The sequence below is a fragment of the Lepus europaeus genome, chromosome 12 (genome assembly GCF_033115175.1).
Source record: "Lepus europaeus isolate LE1 chromosome 12, mLepTim1.pri, whole genome shotgun sequence".
NCBI classification, from domain to species: domain Eukaryota; kingdom Metazoa; phylum Chordata; class Mammalia; order Lagomorpha; family Leporidae; genus Lepus; species Lepus europaeus.
The window spans coordinates 84,637,975-84,662,677 of NC_084838.1; the positions used below are offsets into that span (position 1 = coordinate 84,637,975).

Here is a 24,703-nt window from a genome sequence, read left to right on the forward strand (position 1 = left end):
GTTTCCCTTTGATGGAGATTAACTAGGCTGTTCCATGGAAAAGAGGACTAGAAATCTCCTTTCCCTACTATGGAAAGGTTGACAGGGAAGCAGAATCCAAACCGAACACATCTACTGATGTTAAGACACACGCATCCGTGGTTCTCAACCTTGACTTTCCCATCGGAGTCTGAAAATCAATTCCAATGCTCTGCTGCACCCCGGGATGCTAGCTTTGAGTCTCTGGGAGTGATACCCTGGGCATAAAAGTCCCACAGGTGATTCCAATATGCATCCAAGTCTGAAAACAGTAGCCCTGGGTGTTCTGGTACCTGACAAACCCAGCAGTCAGTGGAGGAGGAACTGCAAGGGAGCGAAGGACAAAGGCATCTATCTACCCAAATGTCAGACCAGCAAAATGTCAAACAGAACTCACAGAGGCCTTGTGAGTCAAATCAACTCAAATAATTCAGCCCTTGAGAGTGGTGTATGGCTGGATGTCCCAAAACCACCAGCAAAAGCTAGGAAAAGAGTATGAGGTTTACTGAGGGGGAAATTCAGAACTCACACCTCTAGAAACATTGTGTTCTGAAACTGGGTAGAGTAGAAGAGCAGGCAACAGAATCTCCCTACTGTACCATTATTACCTCTCCTTTTAAAAATTTCAAGTTTTCTTGTTGCAAATAACAATGTAATCCGGTCATTTGCAACAAGATGGAGGAATCTGGAAAACATTATGCTGAGTGAATTAAGCCAGCCCCAGAGGGACAAATATCATACATTCTCCCTGATCAGCGACAACTAACTGAGCACCAAACGGGAAACCTGTTGAAGTGAAATGGACACTATGAGAAACAATGACTTGATGAGCTCTTGTCCTGACTGTTGATGTACAATGTAATACTTTATCCATTTTAGTATTTTTTTTGGTTCTAGTACTATTGGTAGAACTCTGTAATTAACACACAATTATTCTTAGGTGTTGAAATTTTAGCTGAAAAGTGATCCCTGATAAATATAAGAGTGGGAATAAGAGAGGGAGGAGATATACAATTTGGGACATGCTCAATCGGATTTGCCCCAAATGGTGGAGTTAGAAACGTGCCAGGGGATTCCAATACAACCCATCAAGGTGGCATGTACCAATGCCATCTCACTAGTCCAAGTGATCAATTTCAGTTCACAATTGATCACACTGATAGGTCTAAGAGTCAAAGGGATCACACAAACAAGACTAGTGTCTGCGAATACTAACTGATAGAATCAAAAAGGGAGAGAATGATTCATCCTGGGAAGCGGGATATACAGTAGACTCATAGAATGGCAGATGTCCTAAACAGCACTCTGGCCTCAGAATCAGCCCTTAAGGCATTCGGATCTGGCTGAAGAGCCCATGAGAGTATTGTAGGCATGGAAAGCCAAGATACTCTGGGAAAAAAAAAGACCTAAATGAAAGATCTCTGCGAGTGAGATCCCAGTGGAAAGAACAGGCCATCAAAGAAGGAGGTACCTTTCTCTGAAGGGAGGAGAGAACTTCCACTTTGACTATGACCTTGTCTAAATAAGATCGGAGTTCGCAAACTCAAGAGGCTTCCATAGCCTTGGAACTCATGACAAGAGCCTAGGGTGATTACTGATGCCATAAACAAGAGTGTCAATTTGTTAAGTCAACAACAGGAGTCACTGCACTTACTCCTCATGTACGATCTCTGTCCTCAATGTGTTGTCCAATGTGAAGTGATGCTATAACTAGTACTGAAACAGTATTTTTACACTTTGTGTTTCTGTGTGGGTGCAAACTGTTGAAATCTTTACTTTATACTAAATTGATCTTCTGTATATAAAGATAATTGAAAATGAATCTTGATGTGAATGGAATGGGAGAGAGAGCGGGAGATGGGAGGGGTGTGAGTGGGAGGGTAAGCCATTGTAATCCATAAACTGTAATTTGGAAATTTATATTTACTAAATAAAAAAATAAAAAATTAAAAACCAGGGAATCAGTAAGTAATGTAAAAAAATTCAAGTTTTACTTATTGATTTATTCTTGTGATGAGCCTTTACAATTAAATTTGAGTTACATAAATATATAAGGGTACTTCAAAAGGCTCATGGAAACATACTATCAAAAGCTAAGTTTATTTTGGGGGGAAAAACTTTTGCAATCTGTATATAGTTTTTTCATGATCTGCATTTTCCATGAACTTTTTGAAAACTTCTTGTATGCACGATTTCAAAAGTTTTTTGCACCAAAGTGAACATATGTTTAAATTCTATTTTCCATGAATTTTTGAAGTCCCCTCTTAGGATGTGAGTCCAGTGTAGCCAAACAGGAGTGCAGAAAAGAAGAGGCGGTCTGCTTGCAGCAAAGCCTGCAGACTTCCTTCTGTCCAGTGATCACCGAATAAAAAACTGCAAGGCTTCTGGGAATTCAAGTGCCCGTCATTTACCCTTGGGGAATTCTGGACCTCAGCCACCCAGGCAACTTCAACACAACCTTAGTGGATCACAATGTCTGTCACTGCAAAACAGGCTCAGAATGAGAACTTCCCAAGTACAAGAGGCTACAAACAGCCAAAAATATGGAGCTCTTGTGACTTCAGTGAAACCAGCAGGAGTAAACATGAGTTACAAGCTTGGAAGCCCTGCTGTTGGGCAAATGCCTTTGGAATATTTATTCAAGAAGTCATACATTCTAATATGTGCTCATAAAACACTCTTGAGATACATTCATAAAAATTAAGGCTTATCTACAGACTGAGCAAATACATATGAATCATTTTTATTCCAAAAAAAATTAAAAAGCGGGTACAACATAAGAAAATAATCTTCAAGGCTACATCTTAATTGAAAAAACATGTTGGTTAAAAAAATCAAATGCTTGATTAAGTTTCTGATAAATTTCCTTTAATAAGCAGTCTTTCAAGTAATAGGCAGAGATTTTTCAAGAACCTTTCTGAGCAATGACCTCACTAGCATTTAAATTCAAACCCTTGGGGGCAGGCATTTGGTGCAGTGGTTAAAACACCACTTGGAATGCCCGCAGTCCCTGTCCTAGTGCCTGGTTCCAGTCCCAGCTCCTCTGCTTCTGACCCAGCTTTCTGCTAACGCACATCCTGGGAGGCAGCAGATGATGGCTCAAGTCCTTGGTCCCTTGCCACCCACATGGGAGACCCAGACAGAATTCTGGGATCCTGGCTTCAGCCTGGTCCAGCCCCAGCTGTTGTAGGCATCTGAAGAGTCAATCAGCACTTGGAAGATTCCTCTCTCTCACACACATAAATTAACATTAAAGTAATTTAAAATTTTTCATGAAAAGTGAAATAAAACCTCAAAGTTAACTTTGAATTCCCTTCTACATACTCTGAAGAAATGTTCCTAGTTCTAGGGAAAAATACACCAAAACAGAGAATGGAAATAAATACCCAGGAATAGCAAGTGAGGGAAGGATGGCACCAATGTGAAAATAAAAGGTAATTAAGGTTTGATGCATCCCTCTCTTAACTAATCAACTGCTCAAGGTTATTCAACTACTTTGTAAAGAAGACATTATATAGTGTGTTTCTTAAATCAATTACTGAATATACTGGAACATTAATCATGTGTGACCTATGCAGTGATTCTGTTACAGCTTCATTTCTGGAATAAGGACTGACCCGCAGAGACAATTATTAGAAATAGTAACAGCCCCCAGGCACAGAGAGAGCGGCTGAAAATGTCATAAGCCATCGTAGAAGAAACAACGAGTCCATTTTGGTTTTTGAGCTTGCCCCAGTAATAACCTTGTATTTCTCGAGTGCCATTTAATTTCTGAAGCACTTCCCTTCGCTCGTGTTGGCTTAGGAAGCAGACAGAGCATGTGTTGTCTGCATTCAACAGATGAGGAAATGGAAAAACAGAGAGGTTCCAGCTTCCCCTAGGACCAGGGTTGGCACACGAGAGCCATTCATGGCCTGGGTAGATTTTTGTATGCCTTGTGGATTAAGTACAGTTTTCACATTTTGCAGAGTTTACAAGTGAGCCACACACTGCAGTTTGTATATCGCCTAGGGTTCCATTCCATGCTAACAGCAGCAGAGCTGAGTAGTTTGGACAGGGATTGGCTAGCCACAAAGCCAAAAACAAATCTGCTCTCAGGGCCTTTACAGCAAAAGTACGCCCTAAAGCCCCGGGAGAGCCATGCTTTGGATGTACACAGAGAGGGCAACACATATGAGCAGAGAGACACAGAAAGGAGAACACTCATTATAGAGACCGTGGCAGAAAATGGAGTGAGGCAGAAACACCAAGAGTTTCTAGAAACCACAAGAAGCAAGGAGAGAATCAGGGAATAAATTTGCTCCCAGAGCCTGCAGTTGGAACCAATCAACACTGATCTTGGACTTGCAATATCCATGTCAGTGAAAAAGTAAATTTCTAATGCAAGCCACTTCCTTTGAGGTTCTTTGTTATAAGGTCCTAGGGGTCTAATGCAGATCTGTGGACAAGGAGAGATGACATCCTAGAAAGAATTAACAGCAAGAGAGGGACTGGCACTGTGGCACAGCAGGTAAAGCCACCACTTGCGACACTGCCATCCCATATGGGTGCCAGTTCAAGACCCGGTTGCTCCACTTCTGATTCAGCTCCCTACAGGTAGCCTGGAAAGCAGAAGATGGCTCAGGTGCTTGGGCCCCTGTACCCACATGGGAGACCTGGAAGAAGCTCCTGGCTCCTAACTTCCATCTGGCCCAGCCTTGGCCGTTGCGGCCATCTGGGGAGTGAACCAGTGGATGAGAGACCTTTCTCTCTCCTTCTGTTTGTAACTCTACCTCTCAAATAAATAAATAAATATCTTTTAAAAAAATAGTGCAATGGAATGATGGTAAAGAAATGAGGCTGTAGAAATAAAAGTCAAAATTTGGGGCACAATGTATTTTCCTTTGTAATTCTGTCACAGAGGAGGAAATAATAAATTGCTTGATTGCTCTGAAACCTTGTCTATCATATATGGACATCTCCAAGTTAATGATGGTCTTAGTTCTGATTTTTCAACGTTATGGTGGTGCAAAAATAAGATGCATGCAATATAAACTATAGTACATATTTTAATTTAATCTTTTCCTAGCTAACGATAATGGTTCCATCCTCTCCTGTGACGTTGGGCAGCAGCAGTGAGCACAGCTCGCGGTTGGCAGGGCAACAGCTCATTCCATACAGTGTGCTGGGTTGCTAAGCCAGGATGCTCAGTTTAGGAACATTCATTTTCGACTTAACCACATTTTCAATTTATGATAAGTTTATCAGGCTATAACCTCCATCATAACTTGGGAAGTATTTGCTCTAAGATATACAGGAGGAAGTGGGCATTTAGCATAGTGGTTAAGATGCTGATGTCCCACATCAGAGCCTCTGGCTCTTGCCTCGAGCTTCCTGCCAAGGCAAACCCTGGGAAGCAGTAGTGATGACTCAAGTAATTGGATTTCTGCCATTCACATGAGAGACCTGGACAATGTTCCCAGCTTCTGGCTTTACCAACCCTGGCCACTGCAGGTATCTGGGGGAGTATATCAGAGAATAGGAGTTTTGTCTCTCTCTCCCTCTTTGTCTTTTTGTGTGTACTGTGTCTCTGTTTCTTTGTCTCTCAAATATGATAAAGTTGTCTTGAGGGACCAGGACCATGCTAAAATCTATGCACGGCTGGCATCTAGCAGCTAGTCTTTCTCATTAAATCCCTGGAGAGGGTTGATGCTGTAGCACAGCAGGTTAAAGCCCCCACTGCAGCGCCAGCATCCCATATGGGCACTGGTTGGAGTCTTGGCTGCTCCACTTCTGATCCAGCTCCCTGACAATGGACCTGGGAAAGCAGTGGAGGATGGCCCAAGAGCTTGGGCCCCCACACCCACGTGGGAGACCTGGAAGAAGCTGCTGGCTCCTGGCTTCACATCTGCCTGGTTCCAACCATTGCCATTTGGGGAGTGAATCAGCTGATGGAAGACCTCTCTCTGTGTCTCTCTTTCAAATAAGTAAAATAAATTTTTAAAAATTAAAAGAAAATCCCTGGAGACCCATCTGACACAGAATTTTTCTATGTAACGTTATGCCATTTGTAACTTTGTAGAAACTATTTAAATACACTCATTTCTAATCTAGATTTTTAATGAACTCAAGCACAGGATCATTTCCCTTCAGACTTCATTCCAATATACCGCATAAAGCTTTGCTTGCATCTTCGTCTCATCCCCCTACCTTATGATTTTACTCTGGTCTTAAACAAATGTCTTTTTTTTAAAAAAAATAGCTATTTATTTATTTGCAAGGTGCAGAGAGAGAGATCAATCTATCTACTGGTTCACTCCCCAAATGACCTCAACTGCCAGAGCTGGGCCAGGCCAAAGCCAGGAAACTGGAGCTGCATCCTGGTCTCCCACGTGGGTGGCAAGGGCCTAAGTACTCAGACCATCATCTGCTGCTTTCTCAGGTGCACTAGCAGGAAGCTGGATTAGAACCAGAGTAGCTGGGACTGGAACCGGCACTCCAATATGCAAAGCTGGCATTGTAAGTGATGGTTTAACCTGTACCACAATGCTGCACCCAAGATCTCTATTTTTAATCATCAGTGATGAGAGGGAAGCAAATGCTAGCTTGCTACCATCACATCACAAGAACACCTTGCAGGCTGAGACACGAGCATGCTCTTGAAGACCATCACTTAGTTCCCAAGAAGATCCAGCTCCTAACACCAAGAAGCAAAACCCACTGATTTCTGATTAGTCTGCAGCACATTAGTGAAAATATTAGTGAAATATTAGTGAATATTAGTGAAAATATTCTAAATCCCACATCTCCATCATTAACTAGGTCTCCTAGCTGAAAGAGAATGGATATGTCTTCCTTTTGTCAGTGCCTGAAATAAGCACACTTGACTGCTGTCCAAACATCTCACACCTGCACACTGCAGAGCATCACACACACCATGCCAGCTTTCTGCACAAATAAGACCCCAGGGCCAGCCAAATTCATCACAATGCTCTTAAAAGTCTCTATCCCAGAGGCCGAGCCAGCTGCTCCAGCAGTACCTCCCCTCTAAGACCCCAACTTGAACAGCCATTTGCTCACCCATCTATGTTTATAAGAGCTGGGGAGGCCAGCAACATGGCTCAATAGGCTAAGGCACACCGGGTTCTAGCCCCGGCCGGGGCGCCGGATTCTGTCCCGGTTGCCCCTCTTCCAGGCCAGCTCTCTGCTGTGGCCCAGGAGTGCAGTGGAGGATGGCGCAAGTCCTTGGGCCCTGCACCCCATGGGAGACCAGGAGAAGCACCTGGCTCCTGGCTTCAGATCAGTGCGGTGCGCCAGCCGCAGTGCGCCGGCTGCAGCGGCCATTAGAGGGTGAACCAACGGCAAAGGAAGACCTTTCTGTCTCTCTCTCACTGTACACTTTGTCAAAAAAAAAAAAAAGTGCTGGGGAAGCCAGAGGAGAGACCACAGTGCCTGGTTTGGGTATAATAAGAGAAGACGGAGAAGGCAGGAAGGGAAGAGTCACCGTGTCACCCTTGTGCCCAACTCCCAGCAGCACAGCATGGAGACACCTCCTGCTCAGCGAAGGGAGAGAATTAAGTCCAGGTCATGGTACCAGGCCCAGTACCAGGCCTGCCACAGTGAAACGCAGCCCCAAGCAGAGCCCCACAGTCCCCGCTCCCAGGCCAGTAGCTGTGGACCGAGCCGCCGGAGGCCGAGGGACTGCCTCTACTGCCCCTCCCCAATCTGGGGCAGCATGGTGCATAGGAAGACTCCACCAGCTGGGGAGTGGAGCAGGACACTGAGCCCAGCACTGGACACGACAGAGACACACAACGGCCTTACAAAGAAGGGAATTAAACATTTGCCATGTTGTCTCTGGAGATCAATCATGAACCAAGAGGAACCTCACCTGGTGGAAGAAGGGTTGGGTAGAGTAGACAGTCATGGAGAAGTAAGACTGAAAGATAGAAGACTATGACCTGGCATCTGACCAAAGCACCCTTTAAGTCCTTTTGTTCCAATACATGAGCTAACCAGAGGAGGAAGGTGTGGTCCTGGGGGGGGCAGCACCTCTTGGGGCACTTTACCTTATTCTGCTCACACACATAGGGGATCCTTAAGGTGTCCATCGCTCTGATCATGGCCTGCATGGCGGTGAAGATGTTCTGGTAAACCAGCTTGGTGAAGCCCTTCCTGTCTTCGTCGCTGTAACCAGACCCATGGATGATTCTCATTTGCTTGATAAAGGTGCTCTTCCCACTTTCACCAGTTCCTACAAGACAGAACAAGTGAACAAAGCAGTCAGCCAAGTTCAGAGGGAATACACTGAGCAAGGAAGGGCCTTCTGGCAGTACTGGGCCATTTCACAATGAAGAGGCTGATGGGATGGGCTTAGCGAGGGCCTGCTGGGTGCCCATGCAGTTTTAGGCTACAGGGATGTGCTGCTCTCAGTCCAGAGAGATGCTTCTCCCCATCTCCTGCTCTGAGTCCTTAAAACAATGGCAGCTATGTGGGAAAGCCTTGAGCATTTGAGAATGGGCAGTGCAGTGACAGGCGACTTCGCAGCACAGGGAGGATTTGAGCTGCAGAAACACTGAGAAAATAAATGGTTAATGAACTTGTCTATTTCTCTCTTCCACATGTGAGTACACCTTGCACAGGGAAGCCCCGTTTCACTGTCACGTCCATCACCAATGTGATTGTTCCTCCTCATCGTCCCCTTAGTCGTTCAGGAAATCCTCAAACTCACATATGCACAGGAACAGTTTACATTAATCCATTCCCACTGCTCTCAACTGCATGTAAATGTCCAGCTATAACATATGTGAAACAGGATGTCAAGACGGACAATAGAATGAGATTGAGATATTGCTTAAAAAGACAGTAAATGTTGTAGTGTACATGGTAGAGATTTACACAATGGAATTAAAATATTTTCTGTGATAAAGGTATTTATGTTCAATATTTTGAACATAATGTTTCATTCATGGTTCATTTTCAATTCTAAGAGTTTTATTAACAGGCTAGTTTGATATAATCTTGGCAGGGCAAAGTTTCTTCAAATTAAAATAAATTATGGGAGAAAAACTAAAATAAGCGATAGGACCAGTGTTGTGGCGTAGCAGGTAAAACCGTCCCTTGCAGTGCCAGCATCCCAGCTGGTTCAAGTCCTGGCTGGTCCACTTCTGATCCAGATCTCTGCTATGGCCTGGGAAAGCAGAAGAAGGCCCAAGTTCTTGGGCCCCTGCACCCACATGAAAGACTCAGAAGAAGCTTCCGGCTCCTGACTTCAGATCGGCACAGCTCCGGTCAGTGCGGCCAACTGGAGAGTGAGCCAACAGATGGAAGACCTCTCTCTGCCTCTCCTCCTCTGTGTAACTGACTTTCAAATAAATAAATTTTTTTTTAAAAAGGGGACAGATATTTATTCAACATAAACTTAATATTTTAAAATAAAGTAAATGAGAAACTGTATCAGAACTACAATGACTCAAGAGAAGTCATATACTTTGCATCAACTGTTTAGGGTGTGAATTGTACCTCAAAAAAGCTGTTAATAAAAAGAAAAGTTGTCTCAGTATTTCTGTCAAAAGAATACATATTACGTGAATATTGGTGATTTTGTGATAATGAAGAAAAAATTATGGAATAGGAAATGGTTTCTTAATTATAAATATTTTTAATATCCATCCACATCTTATTGTCTGAACAGAACACCCAGACTGTGCAATTAGAGTGAAATTAAATTTTCTTGGACCCTCTGGACTGTAAGTCATGTACAAACCACAACTTTTTGATATTTTAGTTCCAGAGACATGTTTGCCAGGGTAGGGGATGGAACACACAGGTAAATAACCTAGAATTATTTAAACTTACAAAATGGGAGTCTCCGGTGTGATTCTGCCAGGGCCCTACAAATATCAGGCCCTGGTACAAGGGCCCCACCAAGATGAAACGTAGAAACTTGGATGAAATTCTTCCTTCTAAGAAGGCGGCTTCCTTCAGATTGAATTTTTTCTCTAGATACACGCCTGTTTCTCTGCCTCCCCAATTTCAGCTCAACGCCCTCATTGAGGCCATTGGCTTCCCACTCCATTCAGGAAGAAAACACCGACTCCTTAGTGGGGCCACCACGGGGAGTCGGCCCTGTCTTCAGCAGCCTCTCCCCACCTCGCTTCCCCGCTCCGGACTCCAGCCACGCTGGCCTTCTTTCTGACCTGCCCTCCTTGCGATCTTCACACACTGCTCCCTGTTCCTGGAACGGCCATCACTCCGCTTGCTCACCTTGCCTGTCTCAAGAGGTCAAGTTCCTCTAGCCTGCTTATCTTGATTCCTGGCAGTCTGTGGTTTACTCATCCAGCCCCCAAAATGACCATTAATAGGGCAGTCTCTGTGTGCCATGTTTTCTATTCAGATGATCTCTTTTAAGCTGCAGAAACATGCACTATTACTATTGTCTTCATTTCACAGAGGAGAAACCTGGCCCTCAGCTTGGCTAAGTGACTCTGCGAACTCACAGTCAGCCAGACTGGACTCCACAGACTGCTGTCAGAGAAGACAGCCTACGTCATAACCGGAAGGGCTTAGTTGCACTGGACTACCAGGGGGCACATCGGAATTTACAGCTGCACACTGAACCGTAAAGCCCAGTGATCCAGCATCCCACAGGCACCGCTGCTGGGGGCAGGAAGGCACCTTCGGACAGGTGAGGATCCCCAGGAGAATCCCACAGTTACTGATCCCCTCTCGACATGCAGCGAAGGTGAGTGCTGTCTCAGAGCTGAGGAAACTGGCTCCAAGTCAGGGGAAAAGTCGAGGTTCAGAGCAAAGGCACAGCTGGAGCTAGAAGCCAAGCCACAACCCCTTAGCTTTCAAGGTGTACCACCAGTATTGCAGGCCCTCTATCCCTCCAGAAGTCGGTCCCGCCCACTTTGTGCTCTCAGCACACACTGTCAGTCCCCATGGCAATGCATTGCCTAAGTGCTTGTTGTCTCTTAATGTAGTAAGGGTGGAGACTGGCATTCACTCATTTGAGTACCAGGAACAATTAGCCTACTGCATAATCAGAGCTCAGAGAAATGTTACTCAAAGAATGGACAGGACAACTATGAGATGTCACAGTTTTCCTCCATCCTCCCATGGGTCTTACCCATCATAGACAACTTCAGAAAAATGAGACATGACTTGTACAAGGACAACCACGATGAGACCAGGGGCCACTGGAAGCCACTGTTTGATGACAACTGTCAGTCACAAGGGTAATTCACCTACAAGAGGTTAAAGCTACCCCTACCATCAGCCCCAACATACAGTTTCCTGACTATTGCTTTTGGACATGGAGTATTCACAAGAATGTTTTAAATGATTTTTTATTTATTTTTATTTTTTTGACAGAGTGGACAGTGAAAGAGAGAGAAAGGTCTTCCTTTTTCTGTTAGTTTACCCCCCAGTGGCTGCCACGGCAGGTGCACTGCAGCCGGTGCACTGCGCTGATCCAAAGCCAGGAGCCAGGTGCTTCTCTTGGTCTCCCATGAGGTGCAGGGCCCAAGGACTTGGGCCATCCTCCACTGCCTTCCCGGGCCACAGCAGAGAGCTGGGCTGGAAGAGGAGCAGCCGGGACAGAATCTGGCGCCCCAACTGAGACTAGAACCCAGGGTGCCAGTGCCTCAGGCAGAGGATTAGCCAAGTGAGCCGTGGTGCCAGCCTTAAACGATTTTAAAGATTAAGGAGGAGAGGAAGGGAGGGGAGGGGAGGGGAGGGGAGGGGAGGAGACAGAAAGGTCTTCCATCTGCTGGTTTACTCCCCAGATGGCCCCAACGGCTAGAGTTGGTTCAACCCCAAGCCAGGAGCTTCCTCTGGGTCTCCCATATGGGTACTGGGGCCCAAGCACTTGGGCCATCTTTCACTGCTTTCTCTGGCTATTAGCCAGGACTTGATCAGAAGCAGCAGCTGGGACTTGAACCAGCGCCCATATCGGATGCTGGTGCTGCAGCAGAGGGTTAGCCCACTACACCACAGGGCCAGCCTCTGACATAAATGTGTTTGAAAAATACCAGTATTTTAAAATATTGTTCAGTTTTAAGTTGCAATTGTTTGCTAAGTAAGAAACCAAATGTACGGCCTAAAGGGGCAGCCTAAAGGCAAAGAGAAATTGAAAGACGCCCGCCATCAAGGGCCACAGTCAAGAGGACAGAAACAGTGTGGAAGGGCCTCTTGCTCTCACTTAAACCTCAGTGTAACCCAGCTAGTATCATCTCTTACTAGAAAGAAAACTGGAAATTGGGGCCGACGCTATGGCTCAGCAGGTTAACGCCCTGGCATCCCACATGGGCACTAGTTCTAGTCCCGGCTGCTCCTCTTCTGATCCAGCTCTCTGCTATGGCCTGGGAAAGCAGTAGAAGATGGCCCAAGTGCTTGGGCCCCTGCCCCCACGTGGGAGACTGGGAAGAAGCTCCTGGCTTTGTATTGGCACAGTTCCGGCTATTGCAGCCAATTGGGGAGTGAACCAGCAGATGGAAGACCTCTCTCCCTCTTTCTTTCTTTCTTTCTCTCTCTCTCTCTCTCTCTCTCTGCCTCTCCTCTCTCTGTGTAACTCTGACTTGCAAATAAAATAAAATAAATAAATCTTTAAAAAAAAACAAAAGAGAAAACTGAAAATCAGAAAAATTGCATAGGTTATGTAGGCCACTCAGAAGAGCTGAGACCTGGAGCTTGATCTACGCTGCTGTACATACTTCCCATGATTGCACAGGGACCAGGTTTTACACAGAGTATTTCCCCGAAACAAACAGCCCAACACACCCCTTCTGTCAGCACCGAGATCCGGTTCTCAGCACTGTATCTTCCAGCCCTCAGAGCTCTGCTCTATGTGACCTGGTTCTGGCAGCAGGTGCAGGCAGAAGAGGGGAGGTGACAGCAAATGAGAGCATCCTTCCACAATGGCAGGGGTAAGGACCACAGGGACCAGGAACATTCAAGCGAAGGACCCACATCACTTCCTCATCTGCTCTCAGCATACATACCACATGTTCTCAGCATACACGCCACATGTCAACAGTAAGCACACAACTATTCACTCATTCAGAGCAAGTAAAAGAAAAACCAAAAGCTATGGTCTGTACAACGACAATGGCTGGTGACTGGAGGCGGGCTGCTGTCTTTACAGCCTACCCAGTTACAGTGTGTGGCTAGGTGCCCTCTGCTCCGCTTTTGCCCTCTCTGTGAGGCTTTCTCACCTGTCCCCCTAGAAAACAAACAGGCTGGAGGGGGCTCCTCTAGGGCTCAACAGACACAGACATCAAAGAGCAGGAGCCTTCCTGCTGGGAGCAGCTTTTGGTTCGGGGTGGGGGGGTGGGGGGTCTTGATAGCAAGGTGAATCTGGGGGCCAGGTTCCAAGGGTTTCACTTAGAGGGGAGGGTGGGTGGGGGCCACAGCCCAGAAGGCTTTCCATCTTTGAGCAGCCCTGTAGAACTAGAGGGGAGGGAGGGAAAGAAAATGACAATTCCATTTCTAGACTCCGTTCCAAATATAAATCCGGAAGCGGCCTTTCTCCAGTGAGTTTTTGTTTCACTGTTTTCACAGTTGAAAATAAACGCCAACCATGGCTGCAGGTCTACCTATGGAATCATGGAGCACATATATAAGGGCTGTCCCATAGGATGACAATGGCACAGGAAAATTCCCACAGCCTAGCATCTCCCACCATGTCCGTTCTAGGTACTGCCGCCTGCAGTAGTAACAGGCTCCACACAATTGCAGCCCAGCAGCAATACTGGCTATACCACAGCCTGTGAGTTTGCGCAGCCACAAAATCGCCCGACAGCCCATTCCTCAGAACTCCCCCCTTGTGAAATGACAGTGTGACCGCACTGTCCAACTCTTCTCATCCTTCAGAGCCTGCCGTTTTTGAGGTCTCTGCTATTGCCGCTGTCCTCTGTAATGCCAGCAGCGGACAATAGTCAGTTTCAGCCGAGGACTTGAGTCCCTTTCTCTGCCTTTACGCTCCCCGACGGAGAGGAGAGAATTTCTCCCTGAGCAGGGGAGAAACCTGCTTCTGCTCTAAGGCTCCCAAGCACTCCTGGGTCTCTCTCTGTCAAGCTCAGCCTGGGATCCTCTGTCTTCCTGCCCTCCAAATGGGGCCCCTCTCCTTTCCCAGGGTAGACACTCAGTTACTGCTTCAACAGGACACACAGGGCTTGCTGCTCTCCAGGATGGCATAGAGAGACGGTCTGAAGGTAAAGCTCTCCTCCACCGCCTCCTGCCTGCTCTGGGTAAGGCGTGTGTGTGCCTTTGGCTTTGTGGGGGTGGGACCTCTCCTCCAAGACACTTGCTCCTGGCTCTTGACTCCATGTTCTTCAAACCTCAGCCATCCTGTGATTCCTGGCATGCCCACCTGCCACCTGTATGATTATTTACTATTCAGCTTTACTTTGTTTAAATATGCTTGCTAGGAAGGGAAACATGAACGCAGTAAGTAAAAAGCCAGTATTAAGACTCAAGTGAGCCGGCGCCACGGCTCACTAGGCTAATCCTCCGCCTTGCGGCGCCGGCACACCAGGTTCTAGTCCCGGTCGGGGCACCAGATTCTGTCCCAGTTGCCCCTCTTCTAGCCCAGCTCTCTGCTGTGGCCAGGAAGTGCAGTGGAGGATGGCCCAAGTCCTTGGGCCCTGCACCCCATGGGAGACCAGGAGAAGCACCTGGCTCCTGGCTTCGGATCAGCGCAACGCACCGGCCGTGGTGGTCATTGGAGGGTGAACCAAAGGCAAAGGAAGACCTTTCTCTCTGTCTCTCTCTCTCACTGTCCACTCTGCCTGTCAAAAAAAAAAAAAAAAGAAAGAAAGAAAGAAAGAAAGAAAAAAGACTCAAGCGCTGTTCCAATTAAAACATCTTGTCCATCACCAGTGATCTAGATAGCACATTTTGACAACCATTGGACACACCAATCTTTGTCCTCCTTATGGGCAATCTCCCACTTTACTTTTCACATCCGCTTTTCTCTTTATAGAGGCTTCTGAAATTCCACCCAGGAGCTTCATCCAGACAAAATAACAGAGAGCTGAGACATGTACGACTCAAAGGGGCCAAGAAAACGTCAGCGCTAAAATCCTAAACTCTAAGATTTGAAAAATACATTATGAAGTTCAAGTTTCAACTTAATTTTAAATACACAGAAAGGTTTGTGGGGGAAACAAAAAGTTGCCTTTAGGAGCCAGGAGAGAACAGGGGCCAAAGCAAAATAAATCCTTTCCAAGGGACAGACCAAGGACAGGAGAACAGCAAGTCAATTGTTCTCGTTCAGAAGGCAAACTTTGGAGAGCCAGAGCAGGGAACTGATAAGGTTTCACAGATGGGCAGCATTTCCAATAGCCTGTGGTGCTTTCTGAAACCATCCTGGGAAGCCACTGTTTTTAGCTCAGTTTTAGATTTTATCTTGTAAACAGAACAAGGGGGAAGTCAGAACAAAAGTAAGGACACAATTTTGAACACTGGTCACGTATCTAACTGACCAGTATGGCCAACAGACTGAAGAAAGGCAGGCTGGCTCTCAGAAGACAGGACCCTTGTTCATCTTGGTATCCCTGGTATCTATGGAGGCTAGTGCAGATCACATAGTAGGAGTCTAATGAATACTCAAGAATGGGTATTTAGGCCAGCGCTGTGGCTCACTAGGCTAATCCTCTGCCTGCGGTGCTGGCACCCCAGGTTCTAGTCCCAGTTGGGGTGCCGGATTCTGTCTTGGTTGTTCCTCTTCCAGTCCAGCTCTCTGCTGTGGCCTAGGAGGGCAGTGGAGGATGGCCCAAGTCCTTGGGCCCTGTACCTGCACGGGAGACCTGGAGGAAGTGCTTTGGATCAGCGCTGTGTGCCAGCCGTAGCGGCCATTTGGGGGGTGAACCAACGGAAGGAAGACCTTTCCCTCTGTCTCTAGCTCTGCCTGTCAAAAATGAGTATTCATTGCCTAGGGACAAGGAGGGTGATTTTGGTTTTAGTAATCAGGAAGTGGATGTGCCTACTTGGCACAGACAAGTCTGCTGATACGCAAAGCCACCTCTCCCGCAAGCTGGGCCCCTACTGCTTGCCCTTCCTGATGAATGCACTTGCGACCTGGCTCCAAGCAGCACCCAGAGGTTCTGGTTCTGTATGAGGGGCTTGGGGCCCAGGCATCCCACACAGGAGTGCCTGGTTTCCATTCCAGCTACTCCCCTTCCCACCCAAGTTCATGCTAATACACACCGTGGGAGGCAACAGGTGATGCCGTTACTACTGCTGTAGGCCATCTGGGGAGTGAGCCAGTGATGGACGATCTCTGTCTCTCTGCCTTCCAAATAAAATGAGCATCAGTAGCAGGAAGGAAGTCTGTCCAGGGGAGTATGCCATATCTTTGGTTTCTGGGTGACCTTGGGCAGTAGCTACTCACTCCATGGCAATGTCAGCACCTGACTGTTCTACAATCCTGATGCTCATTCTTCTAGACACTGATCTATGAAAAAATCTGGAATTTTCCCCAGCTGTAGCCAAAGGACTCCCTGCCAAGTGCAGGAGAGCATCCAGGGGGAGAGGGACATTTGTTAAAAATTCAGGTTCTTTGGTGCCTGCTCAGTCGGATTTATTTTGGCTGGCCCTTGTAGGAACCTGGAAACATGCATTTTAACCAGTACTACAGGAGTTTTGAAGACTCCAGTCCACAGACTGGTTAGAAAAATACTGCACCCAGACCCTTCTAAGGGTCTAGTGGGGGCCGTCCACTAACAATGTTCCTGGGACTAGAATACTCAAGCTTTAACATCACGTTCAGTTGACTTGATGGATTCTTCCAACAAGTCCTAATTTCATGTATGCATGAATAAAATATGCCCCCGGGAGTTCTGTTTTTCCATTTCCAGGGGAGAAATATTTTTAAAGTGTCCTTGGGCCAGCGCCACAGCTCACTAGGCTAATCCTCTGCCTGTGGCATTGGCACCCTGGGTTCTAGTCCCGGTTGGGGTGCCAGATTCTGTCCCGGTTGCTCCTCTTCCAGTCCAGCTCTCTGCTGTGGCCCGGGAAGGCAGTGGAGGATGGCCCAAGTCCTTGGGCCCTGCACCCACATAGGAGACCAGGAGAAGCACCTGGCTCCTGGCTTCGGATCGGCACAGCGCGCCAGCCGTGGTGGCCACTTGGGGGGTGAACCAACGGGAAAACGAAGACCTTCCTCTCGTCTCTCTCTAACTCTGCCTGTCAAAAAATAAAGTGTTCTTAATATTCATTTTTCAATTCTGCGCAGCCCCTATGCCACTGTCACAACCATTCCACCTGCCCCAGCTACTGTTTTCTCCATGAAAGGAGAAGTAGCAATGTCCTAGGCAACATGGAGCTGGAAAATCCAAGACTGGGATCACAGCTTCTCAGAAAAAGAGGTTAACACAAGACTTCCATGGTAAAAAGGAAAAGTCGAAAGAAATTAAGCGATGTGTTGCAATAGTTTAATGTTTTAAAGACAGTGCAGAATTCCAAAGATGCTGCACTGTAATGGACAGTCTCCTTGATTAATTTGTCTGCAAAATCATCTTTGCTGACTAAACAAGAAGAGTGTTTTTTACCAAGTTATGTCTTTCTACCTCCTGTCATCTTTGGCTCTCTTTTCGATCAAGAAAGTATTTTCAAGTCCTAACTTGCTTTGTGAATTGTTCCTTTATTGGACAAAGACATAGGTCAAGATAACAATTTTTAATCACAAATAATTTTTGAATAACTATTTTTCTAATATGGGATACTGAAAATAACAGTTCTCCAGCTGTTATAAGTACATTTAAAAGTTCAAATGTAATGAGGCGCCAAAGCTCATTTTACTCCAAATTAATTGAGCTGTTTTCCTATATAAATTTCTGTAATTATGGCATTCTTTAAAAAATAAATACAAATATTTAGTTTAGTGTTATTTACTTTATACCAGAAAATAGTTGGCATTGATTTATATTCATTGCTTATATGTAAGTCACATGTTTGGAGATCTTTGTGACTTACCAGCCATTGTAAATGACCCTTCCATAAAGGGTTACAAAATTTTACCCACTCTGTGTCATTAGCTCATCTGTACAAGACTCTGGAAAAGAAACAGAATACACAATCTTAAGAATCAAATGCTTATGAATGACAAAACTTTATTCTAGAAAATGTCCTGGACATCAACAGTTTTTCCCTAAACATGAATTAACCACATAGAAGTTAGGCAGAAACCTATTCAAATAGATTCTGTGCTTACAGCTAAAATATTAGTGATTCCATTAGAAATGCAATTCAGCTCCCTTGTAAGGGGAGCCATGAGATCACTTTCTGCTCTGAGACTGACTTATAATTGTTTTCATTTCTAAAAAATGGTACTGTAAGCCATTTCATTAATGGCTTTAAGATCTCCACAGTTCACTGCTGCTTCTGAAAATTCACACTCCCATCATCCTTACAGAAACGTTCACCAAGAAATCCTAGCACCAGGACACTGTTAAGACTTTGGCCTTTCAGCCTTTGCAAGAACATGAAAAGTGATTTCACACTAGAGTGGTTAAAGCGAGAAGAAGCTCAAGATCAGAAGATCAGAACTTGTACTTGTACAATCATTATGTTGCTCAAAAGTTTGATTCTGCTTATGTTGAAAGAGAAAGGAGAAAGAGGGAAGCAAAGATAGACATTGCTTAAAGGAAAACAAAGCAGCTCTAGGAAGAGACAACAGATTCACAATCCTTAAACCTTCTTAAGGGCAAGAAAAATAGTTTTGAAATCCTGAAACATCTTGGTGAAATAACAGCAAAGAGTATCTAACCTACTCTCCTACCCACCCTCCACCTCTGAAGATAAATTCAAACAAAAACAAAGTAAATGCTAGTGAAACAAAAGGATCCATTGGGGTCAATGTTACAGTGCAGCAGGTCCTGACACGGACTGCGAGGCCAGCATCCCAAATCAGAGTGCTGGCTCGTATCCTGGGTACTCCAATTTCATTCCAGCTTCCTGCTCATGTGCCTGGGAGGGCAGCACTTGATGGTGCTAGTGCCTGGGCCCAATACCAGCCATGTTCAAGACCAGGATGGAATTCCTGGTTTTGGCCTGGCCCTGACCTGGCTGTTGTGGCCATTTGGGGAGTAAACCAGCAGATAGAAGATCTGTCAGTTTCTCATCATTCTTTCAAATAAAATAAATACATCTTTTTTAAAAAAGGAACTATTCTGGGCTGGTACTGTGGCACAGCGGGTTAAAGCCCTGGCCTGAAGCACCGGCATCCCATATGGGCGCCAGTTCTAGTCCTGGCTGCTCCTCTTCTAATCCAGATCTCTGCTATGGCCTGGGAAAGCAGAACATGGCCCAAGTCCTTGGGCCCCTGCACCCATGTGGGAGACCTGGAAGAAGCTCCTGGCTTTGGATCGGCGCAGCTCCAGCCGTTGCAGTCATCTGGGGAGTGAACAAGCAGATGGAAGACCTCTCTCTCTCTGTTTCTACCTCTCTCTGTAATGCTTTCAAATAAATAAAATAAATCTTTTAAAAAAATAGGAACTACTAGTGCAATTAATTTTAAGAATGAAAACATGAGAATTCCAATATTCTCTCTCTTTGAAAGAGTAATGCCCTATCCTCCACTTTGGAAAGCTAAGAAATTGTTCTTTCAAAGTCCCTCTCAGAATTCTTATAAGTCATAAAATTTTACTCAGATTTAAATATATATATATACACAAATAGGAATTTAGTGTTTTTCAGACACTAATCTGATCAAAATCTATGCATTTATTCTTGAAAACTTCCATTTAAGAACACATGGGCCTTGGGGCCGGCACTGTGGCATAGCGGGTAAAACTGCCGCTGACAGTGCCAGCATCCCATATGGGCACCAGTTCTAGTCCCGGCTGCTCCACTTCCAATCCAGCTTTCTGCTATGGCCTGGGAAAGCAGTGGAAGATGGCCCAAGTCCTTGGGCCCTTGCCAGGGTCTCCCATGTGGGTGCTTCAGATAGACTCAGCTCCAGCCATTGCGGCCATCTGGGGAGTCAATCAGTGGAAAGAAGGCCTTTTTCCATGCCTCTGCCTCTCTGTAACTCTGCATTCCAAATACATAGACACGTCTTTTAAAAAAATAAAGAAAGAACACATGGGCCAAGTATTAGTATGATATTGACAAGGTCACATCAACTGCAAAAAACTCAGGCTTTGTCCTTGGTAAACCCCACCAACTCAGCCTCTTATTATTCCAGCAACACTTCTTCCTGGAACACCCCTCAATTCCCACGAATAAAGACTGGTTCTCTTTTCCCTCTTACGGCGCCAGTCATATGTTACATACCATGATTGCTACATCTGCTATGATGCTTTCACATCTTCTCGTTAGATGTTTATGTCTTCCCATTAGTCTGTGAGTTTCCTTAAATCAGAAACTACCATCCCCACCTTCATACCCAATACCTTATTCAACAGCTGCCACAAATTAGGTGCCTCAGTTGGGTAGCTACAGATCATAACATACCACATATAAAAAAAAAACTTGCAGAAAGCATCTTTGAAGGTTTTCTTCACAAAGAATATGTATGATAAACATTTGAAGTCATAGATATGCTTGTTCTGACCTGAACATTACACAATATATACACGTTTTAAAACATCACATGGTATCTCATATAGATTAATATGCCAATTACAATACATTAACAAAAGGGGAGGTGCTTGATAAATGAGTGAATATTGGGAGAACTATCTAATTCTGCCTTCATTAATCCTCTTCTAATCATCACAGAGCCTTGGAATGGTTCTTGACCCTGAATTCAGAAAGGCCTTTCTCAGGGATGTCCACGTACAGAAAACACATAGAACTCCAATAAACATGACCAAAAAAGATCTTCACCATGACACTTTGTAGTCCAACTCTCCCAAGAAAAACATAAAGATTCTAAAATGTGCAAAAGAGAAACACCAGATTACTTTCAGAGGATCTCCAATTAGACTCACAGCTGACTTCTCATCAGAAACCCTACAGGCTAGAAGAGAAGGATGAGACATAGTCCAAGTCTTAACAGAAAAAAATTCTCAGCCCAGAATACTGTGCCCTGCAAAGCTCTCATTTATCAGTGAAGGTGAAATAAGGACCTTCCGTAACAAACAGAAATTGAAAGAATTTGTCACCACTCATCCAACCTTATAAAAGGTGCTTAAGGATGTGCTACACACAGAAACACAGAAAGATAGCCATTACTGTAAAACAATGTACAGGCAGAAAATCCCCCAACAAAACTACAAAAGAAATCCAAAGTAAACAACAGCAATATTTATGGGAAAATGGCAGAGCCAAGTAGTTACTTATCAATAGTTACCGTTAATGTAAATAGCCTCAACTTCCCAGTTAAAAGATAGACTGGCTGGGACTAAAAAACAAGACCCATTTATTTGCTGCCTACAAGAAACACATTTCACCAACAAAGATACAAGGAGAGTGAAAGTAAAAAGATGAAAAAACATATTCCATGCTAACAGAAACCAAACAAGAACTGGTATAGCCATCCTCATACCAGACAAGACAGAATTTAACACAAAAACTATTAAGAGACAAAGAAGAGCACTATGTAATTATTATGGGATCATTTCAATAGGAAGATGTGACTATTGTAAATGTATATGCATATAGGGTGCCTGGCTATTTAAAAGAAATATTAATGGATCCAAAGGGAGACATAGACTCCAATGCAATAGTAACATGGGACTTCAACACCCCACTTTCATCAATGGACAGGTCAACTACACAGAAAATCTACAAAAAAACAAGAGTTAATTGACACTATGGACTAAATGGACCTGGTATCTACAGAACTTTTCACCCCACAGTGGCAGAATATACATTCTTCTCATCAGTGCATGGAACTTTCTTTATGGCCTAGCAGATGGTCTACCCTAGAGAAAGTCTCAGCAAATTAAAAAAATCAAAATCTTACCATGCACCTTCTCTGACCACAATGGAATGAAGCTGGAAATCAACTCCAAAGTAACTAGATCATACACAAACACATGGAGACCAAACAACATGCTCCGGAATGAATAGTGGGTCACAGGAGAAATCAAAAGAGAAACCAAAACATTTCTGGAAATGAATGAAGATGACAATATACAAAACTTATAACACACAGCAAAAGCAGTGTTAAGAGGGAAGTTTATAGCAATTGTTGCCTACATGAAAAAATTGGAAAGGTACCAAATAAATGAACTACTAATGCATCTCAAGGACCTGGAAAAACACAACAAAGCCCAAATTAGGAGGAAAGAAATAAAATTATAGAATCAATGAAATTGAAATTAAAACAATACAAAAAATCAGTGAAATGAAGAGCTAGTTTTTTGAAAAAATAAGCAAAATTTATACACCACTGGCCCATCTAACCAAAAAAGAGGACGACCCAAATCAATAAAGCCAGAGATTAAAAAGGGAATATAGGGGCCGCCACTGTGGCTCAGTGAACTAATGACCTGGCCTGCAGCACTGGCATCCCATATGGGTGCCGGTTCTAGTCCCAGCTGCTCCTCTTCCGATCCAGCTCTCTGCTATGGCCTGGAATGGCAGTAGAAGATGGCTGGAGTCCTTGGGTCCCTGCACCCACATGAGAGACCTGGAAGAAGCTCCTGGCTCCCGGCTTTGGATCAGTGCAGCTCTGGCCATTTTGGCCATCTGGGGAGTAAGCCAGCGGATGGAAGACCTTTCTCCCTATCTCTACCTCTCTCTGTAACTCTGCCTGTCAAATAAATAAAATAAATCTTTAAAAAAAGGGAAATATAATAGCGGATACCACAGAAAAAAGAATCATCAGGAATTATTACAAAAAGGTGTAAGCCAACAAATTGGGAAACTGAGAAGAAATGGATAGATTCCTGGAAACATACAATTTACCAAAATTGAGTCATTAACACAAAGTAAAACCAAGCAGACCAATAACCAAAACTGGGACTGAATCAGCAATAAAGACCCTCCCAACAAAGAAAAGCCCAGGACTGGAAGGCTTCACTGCTGAATTCTACCAGACATTTAAAGAACTAATTCCAATTCTTCAAGCTATTCAAAACAATTGAAAGGGAGGGAATGATCCCAAATGCGTTTTTGGTTTTTTTTTTTTTTGACAGGCAGAGTGGACAGTGAGAGAGAGAGAGAGAGACAGAGACAAAGGTCTTCCTTTGTCGTTGGTTCACTCTCCAATGGCTGCTGCGGCTGGCACACCACGCTGATCCAAAGCCGGAAGCCAGGTGCTTCTTCTGGTCTCCCATGTGGGTGCAGGCCCAAGGACCTGGGCCATCCTCCACTGCACTCCCAGGCCACAGCAGAGAGCTGGCCTGGAAGAGGGGCAGCCAGGACAGAATCCGGCGCCCCGACCAGGACTAGAACCTGGTGTGCTGGCACCACAGGAGGAGGAGTAGCCTATTGAGCCATGGCACCGGCCCCAAATGCCTTCTATGAAGCCTGCATCACATTGTTTTCTAAGCCTCAAAAAGATACAACAGAGAAAGAGAACTACAAACCAATATCCCTGATGAACATAGATGCAAAAACCCTCCACAAAATATTAGCTAATTGAATCCAACAACGTATCAGAAAGATCACTTATCCAAACCAAGTGGGATTTATCGCTGGTATGCACAGATGGTTCAACATTTGCCAACCAATAAATGGGATATATCACATTAACAAAATGAAGAACAAAAACCACATGGTTATCACAAGAGATGCAAAGAAAGCATCTGATAAAATACGGCATCCTTTCATGATGAAAACCTTAAGCAAATTGGGTATAGAACAAACATTCCTCAACACATCCAAGGCAATTTATGGCAAATACACAGCCTGCATTCTATTGAATTGGGAAAAGCTGGAAGTATTCCCCCCTAACATCCAGAACCAATCAAGGATGCCCATTCTCACCACTGTTATTCAATATAATCCATCAAGTTTTAGTCAGAGCCATTAGGCAAGAAAAAAAAAATCAATAAAATTTTAAAAAATCAGATACAAATTTTCAAAGAGGAAGTGAAACTATCCCTATTTGCAGATGACATGATTCTATATATAGGGGATCCCAAAGACGCCACTAATAGACTATTGGAAATCATAGAAGAGTTCAGTAAAGTAGCAGGATATGAAATCAACACATAAAAATCAATAGATTTTGAATGCACAGACAACGCCATTGCTAAGAAAGAACTTTGAAGATCAATCCCATTCACAATAGCTATAAAAAGAATTAAATACCTTGGAATAAATTTAAGCAAGGTGGTGGAAGATCTCTTCAGTGAAAATTACAAAACATTAAATAGAAGAACAAAGAAAAAAATGGAAAAATCTTCCATGTTCCTAGATTGAAAGAATCAATACCAAAAATGTCCATGTTCCCAAACACAGTTTATAGATTCAATGCAATTCCAATCAAAAAATCAATGATATTCTGCACAGATATAGAAAAAGATGCTAAAATTCATATGTAAATATGAGAGACCCTGAATAGCTAAAGCAATCTTTTACAATGAAAACAAAGCTGGAAGCATTACAATATCAGATTTCAAGACATACTACAGAGCAGTTGTAATCAAAACAGGACAAAAACAGACATGTATACGAACTAATCTTTGACAAAGGAGCTAAAATCAATCTCTGGAGCAAGGACAGTCTATTCAACAAATGGTGCTGCGAAAACTTGATCTCCACATGCAAAAGTATCAGACTAGAGCCATACCTTACACTTTAC

At 44.5% G+C, this 24,703-nt stretch overlaps 1 protein-coding gene across 2 annotated transcripts in view; it reads right to left on the bottom strand.

Annotated features, from left to right (window-relative positions):
• The window catches only part of GNA14 (G protein subunit alpha 14), a 228,326-nt gene that overhangs the window by 88,502 nt on the left and 115,121 nt on the right, over positions 1–24,703 (bottom strand). For both annotated transcript variants that reach the window (XM_062208444.1, XM_062208445.1), the window contains exon 2: positions 8,067–8,251. In XM_062208444.1, the coding sequence (XP_062064428.1) occupies positions 8,067–8,251 (185 nt within the window). The remainder of the gene's footprint in view (positions 1–8,066; positions 8,252–24,703) is intronic.